The 14,127-nt window shown below is 31.2% G+C and overlaps 1 protein-coding gene across 3 annotated transcripts; it reads right to left on the bottom strand.

Moving 5' to 3' along the window:
* Window positions 1-1,019: 1,019 nt before the first annotated feature.
* Window positions 1,020-5,645, bottom strand: LOC11427611 (uncharacterized). Of its 3 annotated transcripts, none has more exons than XM_003620680.4 (5): window positions 5,041-5,645; window positions 4,809-4,894; window positions 3,522-4,049; window positions 2,498-2,968; window positions 1,020-1,919 (listed from the first exon to the last, which is right to left on the bottom strand). In XM_003620680.4, the coding sequence occupies exons 1-5, from the start codon at window positions 5,357-5,359 to the stop codon at window positions 1,239-1,241; spliced, it is 2,085 nt and encodes a 694-aa protein (XP_003620728.2). In that variant the 5' UTR covers window positions 5,360-5,645; the 3' UTR covers window positions 1,020-1,238. The 3 variants fall into 3 exon arrangements, with proteins under 3 accessions (XP_003620728.2, XP_039690854.1, XP_039690853.1); XM_039834920.1 differs by having other exon boundaries at window positions 1,020-1,925; window positions 3,522-4,046; window positions 5,041-5,644; XM_039834919.1 differs by having other exon boundaries at window positions 1,020-1,925; window positions 5,041-5,643.
* Window positions 5,646-14,127: the final 8,482 nt, after the last annotated feature.

Here is a 14,127-nt window from a genome sequence, read left to right as displayed (position 1 = left end):
GCCATTCTTAATTAATCTCTGACTCTATTAATATTTTAAATTGGTCTTAGTATTTGTCAAATGATGAATAACCTAATTAAAAAACTTTTGATAAAGACAGAAACTAGTTTGAAATATGAATAGAATCGGTGACTAATTTGATAGCTGCTTACAAAAATAAAGATCAATTTGATGGTTAGCTCCTCCTAGTGAACTAAATCTAGCCACAAATAAAAAAATGTTTATACTATACTAGACTAAACTACAGAAGAAGTTCATTAAAATAAAAAATACTTATCATATACTATACTATAATAATATACCAATATAATATGGACTGAAGTTGAATTGAATAATGAGAGAAGAAGTAAGGAGTAAAGTCGGGACTGGATTCCTCTGCTGATATTGTCTTTTAATAACCAATCAATTTTGCAGTCCAAGACATGGGGCAATTGTGCAGAGAGGGTCAAATTCTTCATGTGTGGCCCTATAATCAAAGGGTCCAAACTCCATTACCCCATGTCTTGTGGGGCCCACACCACAATGTCACGTGATACAACAACCCTAATATTGTTTTGAAATAACATGATTCTTTGAGTTCATACAATTTAGTGCATCTTTGTTTGACATTGATTTTGACTTAATGACAATGTGTCACTGTGATGTTGGTGAAAATTTTGTTTCATCAATACAATTGTGACACCACATTTTCATCTAACTCAACCTCAAACCATATCTGAAATAGAGTTTGTTGTTCGTTTGCTTTCTATTCAAGTATAAATAATGATGCCTTAAAAAAACGAAAGATTGTTTAGTGAAAAATTCACGATAGTCTATTTGCTATATACCATTCCTAAGTTATACCCATATCCTCCCTTGAATTCTGTTCAAGAAGAAATTTAATTGGCTAACACCTTTTTTTGATCGGTTTGAGATAATATTCCTCTGGATGATGTATAGTAATGCTCAAAGAAAAATTTAAATCAACGGATATAAATGTATTTTGTTTATAACTTGGGCTAAGTGCATCAACTTTTGTTGATAAATTTTTTCTTATATATAAAATGGAGTAATACACAAAACTTATAGGTAACCAATAAAAATACCAATTAAACTAACTTAACTAACCAAGTGACTAGTGTGACTAACTTTTCTATCTAATACACGTCTCGATTGTCTAGCAATCCTTACAATAACCAATTAATTCATTTACGATTTTAAATTTGAGACATGAATTTTGATTTCTATAAATTTGAAAACTAAATTGTACCCATAATTTGAAATATCAAAATAGTTTCATGCACCAATGTGTCTAATATGTTCCCTTGAATCTCCATCACCAATCCTTCTCTTTCTTCTTCATCTTCAACCTTGATCAATTTCTCCATGTCTTCTCCTTCAATCAAATTATCAATGTCATCCAAAACTTCACACTTCGCACACGGAAACTCTACAACTCTTTTCAACACTCTCTCTGTTAGCTCTGTAATTGTCCACTGGTCGCAAAACCCATCCAAAAAATATAACCTTTTTTCGCCACCATTTGGCTTCAAAATCTCGATTAAAACCTCATCGACCAAATCAAACAACAATTTTCGATTCCAACGGTGACAAAGTTGGTTTTTTATGATAATATTATCATTAGTACTTTGTTCAAGGTGGTGGAAGATTGATGGGTCAAGTAGGTGTGTTGAAGAGAACCATTTGTTAAAAGACACATTTTTTGTTGTTGTGATTGTGCCATGTTTGTTTAAGATTTCAGTGATGTACTGAAATTCTGGTTGGTTAGTTTCTAGGGTTGTGGCACCGTTAAATTTGTCTTCTATTACTTTGGTGCTTGGTTCTTGATTGGAGAGTGTGACCGTTCCTTCTTGTTTGTACCTTTGTCTCGAACAACTAGATAACTGTGGGCAGAGTTTGGAGTCTTGAGTTTCAGATACCTGTGACCGTTTTTGTTTTTAATGTTTTTTTTGGTAAGCAACATGAAAATACAAATGGTTAGAAAAAGCAAAGAAGATTTTAACTTTTATTTTAATGAACCTGAAAAAAGATTAACTGTTTTTTTTATTACTAATTTACTATGATGGTGAAATACAATGTTGTACATGGAAGGGAAAATGTGCTATGCCTTAACAAGGTGGGTACCTGATTCTTTTTATTACTAATGACATAGTAAAATATTTCCCCATTTTCATTTTTCTTCTTAAATAAGATTGTTAAATGTTTTTTTTTTAAAACTCGATATCTGATGCAGGGGTTGATTAATCATATTATTAAATGTTTCGAATAGTAAAATGCTTGTTTTTTATGGAAGAATTGTTAAATGTTAAGGATGGTGTGAATGCTTGTTTTTTCAATATCATAGTAAAATGTGTATTTTAATTATTTTTCTAAAATACACAATAGAAAAATAAATTACATATGAAGATGAGGGTATTAGAGTAATGTGACTTTCATAAAAAATAAATATATTTGATGAACACAAAATATATAAAATAAACATATGGGAAATTAGTACCTGTTTGAGAGGAATTTTGTTAGCCAGATAAGAAGACTCTGTCCCAATAGAGAGGACATTTGAAATTCTCTTGCTTTTTGTATTACTTCTGATGTCGTTTGCTCTAGAATTTGATGTTGAACTAATGTTTATATCTGATGTCTTTGGAAGCCTTTTGAATCTTGAACTAAACTTTTCATTGGCATCTTTCTTACATTTTGACACTAATTTCTTGTCACTTGATTCTTGCTCTTCTTTCAATGTATAAGCCTTTGGTTTTGTATTTTGATCTGTTGTTGTGTTTGGCTTGTGTTTGTTTTCAATGAATCTAATCCTTGGTGAACATGATGATATAGGATTTGAATCTTTCAATGATGTTGTTTTAGGACATCTCTTGATTCTTAATTGTCCTAAAACTTCTTCTCTTGTTAGTAATTGATCTTTTCTTGGTAAATAATCTGGTTCGTTGGAGTTTTGTTGAATACCGATTACCTAAAAGCAAAAACAATTTAAAATTAAATTCACTTCAAAATAATGAAATATACTATGTTGCATAGGTACGGATACAGTATCCGGTACGATACCTGGTACGATACGAATACTGGTACGAGAATACGACAATTTTTAAAAATCAAGGTTGCAGTACGTCAATAAAATCATGAGTTTTCTTGTATAAGATAATAGGAGAAAACTAAATTCTTCAATTCACAGCAAAATCATCATGATAAAAGTTTAAAAAATAAAAAATTAGAGTTAGTTACCCAGAAAAAAAAAAACCTCATACACTTATAATACTATGTCATCAAATCAATATATAAGAGAAAATCACAATTTTCATCCACAATAGAATACTGAGGAAAAATAGGGTATCACGAGTACCGTACATCGGTACATGTACTTGGTACGCGTGAATATCCAGTACAGATACTTCACCTAAATACTCATGCTTCAGAGATGAAATATAAAAAATAATAAAAATTATATGACATTAAATGATTAGATATCATAATATATCTAACAAAATTTAAGGCATGAAAGTGCTTGCCTGATTGCTTTTGAGAGTGTTGGTAATGTCTTGACCAACTTTTCTACTCACAACACTTTCCTTAACTTGTTTCACAATTTGCTTAGCATAGTGATTTGAACTTTTGTAACTATTCTCATCAATTTTCCTCTTTGAAAATGAAAATCTAGGTAGCTCAAAATCCTCACCACCAATATTATTCTCTTTGTTGATTTGAAGAGAGAGTCTATGATGATCAAATTCTGTTTTCCTAGATGAGGACATTCTTGTAATTTCACTACTATCAATGCTATTTCTTGCTTTGGTTTGAAATTGTTGTTGCTTTGTTCTAACTTGGTGAAGATGTTGAATAATGTTGTTCTTCCCTTGTGAATTTGGTGTTGAAAGAGGTGAAGAAAAAGAGGGTGAGTTTGGATTTGGAAGAAGATCCAAACCCATTAATCTTGCAACCAAAGTTGGTGTTTTTGTTCCTGGTGAAGTGCTAATTTCTGAGGACAAATCAGTCAAATTTCCACCATTGCTCCTTTTTGTTTTGATTTGTATATTCTTCTAGATTTTTTTTAAAAAATAAATAATTAGTATGTGGGTCAAAATCAAAATCATTACTTTATAGTACACCATCATTACTCACTTTACAAAATAAACAAACTGAACTAGGATTTGAAAAAAAGAAACTCAAAATACTGACTTTTGATTTTGTCTCCTCAAAAGTTAGTAGAAAATATAAGGAAAAAAATTAGCATAGTACCATATATATATATATATATATATATATATATATATATATATATATATATATATATTTGCAAAGTTTTGGATTTTTTTTTTCATTTGCACTTCAAATAATATACATAGTACAATATACATTCAATATTTTCTGCACCATTTTCTTTGACAATTTTTTAAATAAAATCTAACATTTACAGAAATTTTTAAAATGTCATTACACTAATTTTCAATAATTCTATTTATAAAAAATATTGTTATTACAAAAAAAAAAAATTCTAAAATTATATTTTTCTTAACTTCACCTTATCTTTATCACAATTATTATCCATTACCTTTTAAAAATAAAAACTAAACATTTTCAAGAAAGTTAACTGAGTCTATTTAATACAACACATAAACTTCTTTATACATATCATACATTATTTTTTATTTTTTTTTGTACAATATCATAAAATATTTACTATATGTACTTTATTTTTTGACAAAAATACTTTATGTACTATAAAGTGAACATTTTAAAGAACTTGAATCCAAAAATACATAGCTGAAAAAAGAGTGGCAAGAAATTAATAAACTTACTGGAATTTTTAAATTTTCTTCTTTTGAAAGAGAAGCTGAAACTATGCTATCCTCAGATTTCAAGCTATTCCTAGGAGCTTCAGCACCTGAAATTGTACAACAACATTAAAAAAAGCAGGGAGAAAAAGACAAAGAAAGAAACATAAAAGGTAGTTAAACAATAAAACTTGTTTGAAAAAAATTTAACCTTAAAACATTGTAAAAAAAATAAAATTAAACTTCATTACTATACCTTTTGACACACTAGTAGTAGTAGTGTGTTCTTTTGAGAGCCTCTCTCCCGAGAAGTCACTTGGTTGAGAGTTTCTCTTTTCAACCTGAAGAAAGTTGGTTCGAGACCCAGCACCGAGAGTGTGTTCTTTAGAGATGCAAGAAGAAGATGTGATTTCTTGTTGATGATTTATTGTGTTAGGAAAGTGAAAAGGATGAAAATCAAAGAATTGAAAAAAAGCACACATGCAACCACTAGGTGGTGATGGTGTAGTTTCATTTCCTTCAACTATAACACTTCTTTTGGAAGATTTTCTAACTCCATACCATTCCTTACCCATAATTGGTAACTTCTTGAGGGTTAGTTATTTTGTTGAGTTTGAAAATAAGGTTGGAAGATTAAATGGAAAAATGGGTTGTCAAATAAGTGAAGAAATTTGAATGAAATGACACAATAAGAATTAGCCTTAGAGAGAGAGAGAGAGAGGGTGGAGAGAGAGAAGTTCTTAGTATATGTAAATGGAGAAGAGAGAAAAGAGGATCCTTGAAGCATGAAAGGGTCACAGTGTAAGGAATTAAGTACACAAACACTGAGAACACATAAAAATTGGGAATATAAAATAAAATGCAGACAAAGATATGAATTTTTTATCAGTATACTTTTCTAATGATGTAATAAAATATGAAGTAATGATATTTATAAAAAAATTCAAATACACGTACACTTGGCAAAAGTTGTACTAAGAGAATTAGATAGTGACTGTGTATATTAAACAACACAAATCTTATTGGCAAAAGTTGTAGATTATATCACAATTTCGAAATCTTAGGGTATGGACTTTTTAGTGTTAGCAAAGTTAAAAAATATAAAAATTCAAATGTTCTTTTAACTTTTTTTTTTTTTTTTCCGTTGACGAAACTCATATCATTAACGGTTGAGAAGTAAATAAATTGTTATTCAAACATGCACCCAACATATCAAATGTCTATAAAACATTTACCATTGGAGTTATAGTTATGAGATGAATATTTTAGAGACATTATTAATATGCATTAGATGTGGATTAAGTACATGAATATTATTTTTTAACAAAATTTTTAATATTTTTTCAATAGATAATTGTTACTAATATATTAGGGTTATGCTAACAAGAACACGTGTTAAAGGATTCAAAAGAGAAAATAATTTATAAATTTTAAGAAAATATATATTTTTCCATCAATATTTAATCAAACGTACATCCCCAAAGACATTTGTTAGCATTTTTCATATTAGTTATTATCTTAACGTGTATCTTTCCATCAAGATTTGAACTTCATTGTTTCATAAAATGAGCTTTGAAGTTCAACTCATTCAACTCTTTTATATATAGTGAGTTTTCTCATATACAGGCAAACCAGGATCTAACATTTTCTTTGTTGGATGGTGTGAATAATTGAAACACTAATTTTATTTTATTGGCATCTCACCTTGTGTTGATCGAGTATACATTTCGGTCAAAGTGACGAACATGCGAACTTGAAATCATCAACTCAATTTATATCTAAGGTTATATGATTGTTGAATAATTACTGGAGTTTTCTATTTATTCAAACCTTAATTATAGTTTGATAGTCTAAATATTTGATATATGAGTATGAGCAGTTAAAACATATGTGATTTGTCGAAACATTGTATTGGGGTGATTGCATTTTTCTTTTTCAAGCTGGGACCAAGGGAAAAATATCAACTTTTGTAAGTGTTTCTTGGTTAATTTTTTTCTTTCTTTTTTCTTCCTCACTAGACTAGCATTAGACAATGAAGAAACTAAAATTCTTATTATGCAACCTACGTTCTCAAATTAACGAAGAATGGCAATGTCGCGTAATTTGAACATCTCTCCTTTAGAGATTTTTTTTTTAAAAAGTACGTAATTTAGCACGGGTTTGTAACTAATTGATCTTAAAAATAATATGATCATAAAAAAGGGAGAAATTTAATTTCATTGGTTTAACTGAAAAAATGTTGAAATTGTTAGGCCGGATACTATGATCGGGGTTTTAACCCCGACACCTCCACTTGTGTGTGTGTGAGTTTATAATGACTTTGTCATTTCGTCTATCTATTAAAAAAAAAATTATGATAGTAATGATATAGTAAAATAATGTAAGGGGACAAAGGTGTTATTGTTTCTCAAAATGGTATAATATTTTTTCTCAAACTGTTTAACTTTATAGCACTCACTTCCAAGCTCTAACCAGACCAATTCCAGAAGGGGCCAACGCTGCCCTGATATTGGGAAGTGAAATTGGTTTAAGGAATTAAGAATTGGGGGAGGTATGACGATATGACCACGAACCAACGATTCTTTCTCTCTCATCGTGTCTAATCTTCATTTGTTGGTGAAGCATATAATATACCCTTGCATCACATGATTTTAATTTTTTCAATAGATAATTGTTAATATATAGATGCTTGGAGTATGCTCCTCTCAAGATCTCAAGTTCGATTCTTCAATACCAATTTCATTGGGCAGGTTCATACAAAGTTTTGTTCTGGCTTTAAACAGAGCCCCTGCAAGTGAGCGGTGGGATTGGTCCACTCGAATTAATTGGTCCTTAGATTAAATTCTGAATATCAATATATATATATATATATATATATATATATATATGACATGAGAATGATTTTTATATATGAGAATGATGAGAATAAATTGTAGCCATTAGATTAAAAGATAGGGGCTGGGATTAAAACAACTTAATTGAGTTGTCAATTATGTGATTATTCTCTCACTTCGATACATCATTCACATTCAACGGTTCAAGTATGTGCCTTAACCCTTCTTTTTCATTCAAAAGTTTGTGTGTCTTCTTCCCCTCCCGATTAACAATCATTTCCGGTAACCCTGACTCCAGCGACCACAGCCCTCTCCGGCGCAAAACTCACCGTCTTCGTGTCTTCTCCATAGCTCTTTCCCTCTCAGAAGTCTTCTCTCTTCAACCATTCACATTTATGTTTACGTGGACATTTAAAGATCAAAATGAAATATATATTAACTTATCCAAACAAATCTTTTTACAGCTCAAATAGTGTCAGCAAAGACTACAAGTATCATTACAATGTTTCATACAAAATCAAAAACACAAAAAAAAAAAAAAAAAAAACAGCCAAGAAACAAATGTCAAACATTGAAGAGGGTTAAACCATCAGTTATGGTATTCATAAACGAAAGTAGCGAGCATATCTCGCTTTCAACCATCAATAATATTGAAGCTTCATTTTTTTCACATAAAGTATGCTTATTTTCCTCCGTTTGTTGAAACATGTGTCAAATTTTTTTCTTCAAATAACCGAGAAAGAAGAGAGCCAAATAATCTTCAAACCCAATAGAGCCTGCTTAGAAAAACCACACTAAACAGCAAAAATGTTCAAGATGTACATAAGTGTCGTCGTGATTCACTGTAACAACGCCTAACCAATTTCAAAATGAAGATATTTTGTCTTTTGGTTTTGTCTTTCTAGTTTTGTTTTGATTGATGTTTTAAGTAGTTTTTGTACTTCACTCGCTCATTCTCGATCATTCACTTCATACAAATCTTTTTTTGTAAGTTGGTGAAAGGATAAAAACAAGTTGACATTATTCATTTTCTAAAAATTCTTTGTCTGACACTTTGATTCAAATTTATGTCTCTCACTGAGTCGTTTGATTCGATTCAGTGCTTGCCTTGGGAAATCATGTTTTGAATCATGATTTGAATCATTACTCTCTCCTAGTCACTTTGATTCGATTCATTCCACTCTTATGTAGTTGTGATTCGATTCAAATTATGGTCATTCGAATCAATCTTTATCTGAAAAACTCATATTCAAATCATTGTTCTTGTTTATCGACTTGACCTTTATAACAACTCAGAATTCATAAAATACAATATTGATTCTAATCAAGCTTTTTTCTTATTTGAATCAAACACACTTTTTTATTTTTATTTTTAGCCCAACTTGTTCTTATCTCACTTTCCTATATATAGTTTTCTACACTTATTATTTAACTGATTAAATCAAACTGCAAAAACACTCTAAAGTTTCTTCTCTCTCTTTTTCCACATACCTCTTTAGATTAAACACTTTTTTTAAGAACACTTGTAGGATTTTAGATCTAGATTGTTAGGGTGCTATAGGATAATTGTAAGTTTGGTTTCATTCAAGGATCGTTGTGTAGCATCAATGATCTAGAGGAAAGGGAGGTACTTTTCACTTCCATAGGTAATAGTGTGGGGTTGTTTTTTAAACAATCAAGGTTGAAGGGGATCAAAGTGAGGCTATAGGAAAAAAGATTTCTTATGCAAGAAGTGAAAGTTGTTTCTATCTTTTGACTATTTTTGATTAAGTAGCTTTTTTTTTAGTAATGTCATTAGTCTTAGTAAAGCACCCTTTCAGTTACATCACATACTCTACACAAGTTTATTGTTAGAAAGGTTGTGATGTTTGGAATCAAATTTTGTGTTCAATGTCTCCAAAGTCTATTTTAAGTTATTTGATTCGATTTATTAATTTAATTCAAGCTATTGGGTGTTCGGCTTATGAACAATTGTTCAAAAACATTTTTTTTAATGTTTTGATTCGATTCATGCATATGTTGAATCGATTCATTCAAGTTCTCAGGGTGTTTGACTCATGGAAATTAATTTTGAATCAATTCAAAATTATTTGTTTCATATCAATCTTCATCCGAATCGATTCAAAGGTTGTCTGATTCCCATCAATCTTCATGACATCTAGGATTTCATATTTTACACTATTGCATCGACTCAAGACTCTTCTGATTCGATTCAAACCCATTTTTTCAGTATTATTTTGGGTCAAACTTACTCCTATCTCACTTACCTATATATACTTCCATCCATTTATTCTCTCACTTAGTGAAACAATTTGCAAATAGGCTCTAAAATCTTCAAACACACACACACACTCTCTCTCTCTCTCTCTCTCTCTCTCTCTCTCTCTCTACATCTTCGTCAAATTAAAGAATTTTTCTAAGATCTTTGTATAATGTAAGGTCTAGGTTGTTAGGGTGTTATAGGACTTGTAAGATTCGTTTCTCTCAAGGCTATTGGTGGTGGATAAAAGACTTGAAGAAAAGAAGGCACTTTCACCTCCAAAGGGTTTTGGGGGTTATTTCTCATCAGTGCAAGGGTCAAAGTGATCAAAGCTTCGGACATAGGAAAGACGAATTCTCAGAGATAAAGTTATGAGAATTGCATGGACGGTTGAGTATCAAAGATCTTATGCGTGTCCAATTTCATGAGGTCTTGAAGATTGGATCTTGTGTGATTCCTTAGCATATAAGATTAGGGAATCGAAGGAATCTTTGTAATCATACACTTGTAAACATTTTTTATCAGAGTGGAAGACCGTGATAGAGACATTTTATATCAAGATGAGAGGATGTACCCCTAGTGAGGACGAAAATGGCAAACCTCTATAAATCTAGGTGTTATTCTCTTCACAATCCTTTTGATTTCAGCTTATAATTATGTATATGAATTCATTGTATGAAGCAATCATTATTTGATTGTGAGTTCACTATTTTCCAAAACCTAATCTCAATTTCATCAATTGAGATATCAATTCAATTTTCTCACAATCAAAGTTGAAAGTTAACTTCAAACAATTGCTTCATATACCTTGTGTTCATAGTTGTTAGTGTGATTTATTGATAATAGTTTTGGTTTGAGATAGTTTAGTTTTGCAATTTGAATGTGTATATTGATATTTAAATCTTTCCTTTCATTGCCTTACTTTTATCATCATTACCAAACACGATCCAATAGTGATAATCGATTTTAACTCACGGATTTGTAAAATCTTTTGAAAACGAAAAACGTTACTCACCCATCTCTAGTGCACTTCCTGTATCGTAATATAGACTAAAAAGTGGCATCAAGAGCCTGGTTCTCTTCACTAACTGTTAATCATCAGAAGAGTCGATATGACGAGCAAAGAGTCTAAAATGGAGCACAATGTAGCTCCTATTTTTTACCGTAAAAATTAAGTATGACTATTGGAAAGAATGCTTGATTATTTACATTCAATCGGTTATCATGGATGTTTGGGATTCCCTTGTCAATGAGTGGTTTGAACAGCAAGCTGATTGGACAAATGATCACAAGAAAAAGGTTCAATACAATTTGAAAGTAAGAAACATACTCATTTGTGCCCTCAGAGTAAATAGTACCATTCAGTTTCGCATTGTAAGACCTCTAAAGCAATATGGGACGCCTTGGAAAGCCTCCTTGAGGGTACCGAGGACGTTAAGAAATCAAAAATCAATACCCACATCCAACAATATGAGCTATTTCACGTAGATAATTTCAAAACTATCTCGTTCATGCAAATGAGGTTCACTTGCATTGTTAACAAAATAAAAAACTTAGGAAAAACCATCCCAAACTAAGATTGTACTAACAAGGTGTTGAGATGCATGACTGGAGAATAGCAGCCCAAGCTCACTGCCATCAAAGAATCTCAGAACCTCAACACTCTTGAAATCACTGATGTCTTTGATAAACTCAACGAGCATGAGCACAAGATCCTCAGGTTGAAAGTTAATAAGGAAGATATCAATAAAAAGAAAATAAGTCCATCCCGAAAGCTTCGTCTTCAAAGGATAAACGCTTGGTGGAAGAGGATAATGATATCGATGAATACCTTATCGAGGATGAGAAGATGGAAATATTTGTGCATCAGTACCATATATACATTGAAAAAAAAATAGACTGAAGCATAGTGACAAAAATCTCATAAACTTTAGGATAGAAATTCTCGGAGTATCTAAATTCAAGAAGGAAGAAAATATGCCAAATTGTTATGGATGTGGAAAATTGGATCACTTGAAAAGTGAATGTCCAAAATTGACCAAAGCGTGTAGAAAGTCCAACTTTAATTTCAATAGAAAGAGAAAAGAAAGGAGAGCATATACTGCATAGGATGACGGTGATAACTCATCCACTCTAAGTGATCTGGACAATAGTGATATTGACGACCTGTCTCATGGGACAAAAGCATCATGAAGTAATTCATTCCGACTCCGACTCCGATTATAATCCTTCTTATAGTGAATTACAAAATTATCTTGAAGAAATGCATGGTGATGCAGTGAAGGCGTTTAAGAAAATAAGTGCCCAAAATAAGGTAATTTTTAAATTGGAAGCGGAACTCTTAAAACTCTGAAATTCTTTTGAATCTTTAAAAGATAATCATGCATCTTGAGTAAATGAGCATATTGTAATGCCCTCCATTGACCCACCTAAATATGATTCAAATTGGATGGATTTTTTCTAAGTGTGAAGTTTGTCCTAGTCTACACGTAGAGATTAAATCTCGAACATGTATCTAGAACAAGCCTCCAAAGCTCCCACATTTTTTGCTATAAATCTAAAATGTGAAAGGGCTCATTTTAAAAGACCTTATAAAAAGTAATCTTATGTTAAAAACAACAAAATTAAAGCAAATTCCACGGACCTAACATTAGGTGTAACTATTGTGGAAGAAGTTGTTATACCACACATCATTGCCACATTAGGAAGGTTGAAGTTCCAAGAATTCTTAGTTGCGCAAAAAATCCCATGGGCCTAACATTTGTTGAGGACTTAAAGGCTCCAAAGTGGTTGACGTCAAAGGATATTTCCATTGCTTTCATAATTTAGTTATGGAGATTATGGAGTAATCCGACATCTGTAGGAATATTATTCCTAGAGTAAACTATTGTTTATATAATCCATAGGTTTTAATTAATAGGTACTTTGAATTAATCTAACATAGAGGGAAGATGGGATTCAAAGATTCCATAATCACTGTTACACATTTAAATCACACAAACCTAATCTCGCATTGGGCAGGGCGCTTAAACCCTGCAAACCTTTTTTACATCTCTTTCTAATAAGTTTTGCTAATTACTGAGTTGACTGATAATTCATGTGCAGACGATAAATTTACTACTTTATTACTTGTTACAATTTGGTGCACTTGTCAATTTTGTCCATCAGGGAGAAACTAGGGGGTATTAAGAATCCTAAAATGTGATCGTTAATCAATATTCATGTTCCCATCCTTTCTCTAATATATTTTTTAATGTTTTTAAATGGTGAGATACACACGTGACATTATGGTTTATTTTTAATTCAAAAACTACCTATGTGGCATCCAACTCACATAAGTGAGGAGCCATATAGGCATTGTCTAGGTAAAAATTAGACACTTGCAAAATGAGGTAAAGTTAGGGGCTGGACTTTTTTTAATAGGGGCAAAAAAATATTGGTCTATATGTTAAGCTAGAATACGCGCTAGAAGGGGGTGAATAACATTTTTTTTTTTTTTTTAAAAACCGAGTTTAGCGAAAGCGTATTTGAAAAAGAGGTTGACTAATTGGATTCGTGCTTGATATCAATAACAAAATTAAAGCAATGAATAATACAATAATATTTACTATTGAATTGAGAGATTCAATTGCTAAATCTTAATACAATCAACTATCAATAATTCTTAACACAATATACAAAACTAGACAATTCTCAAACCAAACCTAAAAGCAATAAAACAAACTATTACTAATGAACACAAGGTATATGAACTTGATGAATTGAAAACTTGATTGAATTCAATTGTAACGAATATTGAGTTAGAAATAAAACTTATTTCAATGAATCAAGACTAGGTATACAATTAAAGCTTTGATCACATTCAAACCAATAAGCAACAATTATCAAACATTCATATACAAAAAATAACACAAAGTAAAAGAAGAAAGGTTAGAGAAACAACATCGAGATTTATAGTAGCTCCCCCTTTCCTCTTCGCTTCGGGGTACATCTACTCTTCTTGATAGAAAAGGTCTCTATCAAAGACTTTCACTAAAATTGAAATTTGATTACAATGTTGTGATTACAAGAACTCCTTCAATTACCCTAATTTTCAATTCATATGCAACCACAACCCCCAATTTTCAAGTAACCTTTGAAATTGGTGATTCTCCAAGTCTTCGAATCCTCAATCACCCATGGAATCCTTGAAGCTCTTTACCTCAGACTCTTCTTTGCTATGTCCGGTGGTTGGATCCCCTTGAACTTG

This window comes from Medicago truncatula, chromosome 6, assembly GCF_003473485.1.
Source record: "Medicago truncatula cultivar Jemalong A17 chromosome 6, MtrunA17r5.0-ANR, whole genome shotgun sequence".
In the NCBI taxonomy this organism is placed as follows: Eukaryota; Viridiplantae; Streptophyta; class Magnoliopsida; order Fabales; family Fabaceae; genus Medicago; species Medicago truncatula.
Note: the sequence above shows the minus strand (reverse complement) of the source record. Positions and strands in the feature narration are given on the sequence as shown.

Excerpts from the sequence above, each read along its gene's own strand:
- LOC11427611 (XM_039834919.1), bottom strand. The coding sequence starts at position 5,359 with ATGGGTAAGGAATGGTATGGAGTTAGAAAATCTTCCAAAAGAAGTGTT. Across the intron at positions 4,895-5,040 it reads TACTACTAGTGTGTCAAAAG|GTGCTGAAGCTCCTAGGAAT; the intron begins GTATAGTAATGA and ends GTACAATTTCAG. Across the intron at positions 4,050-4,808 it reads AAGAAAATTTAAAAATTCCA|AAGAATATACAAATCAAAAC; the intron begins GTAAGTTTATTA and ends AAAAAAATCTAG.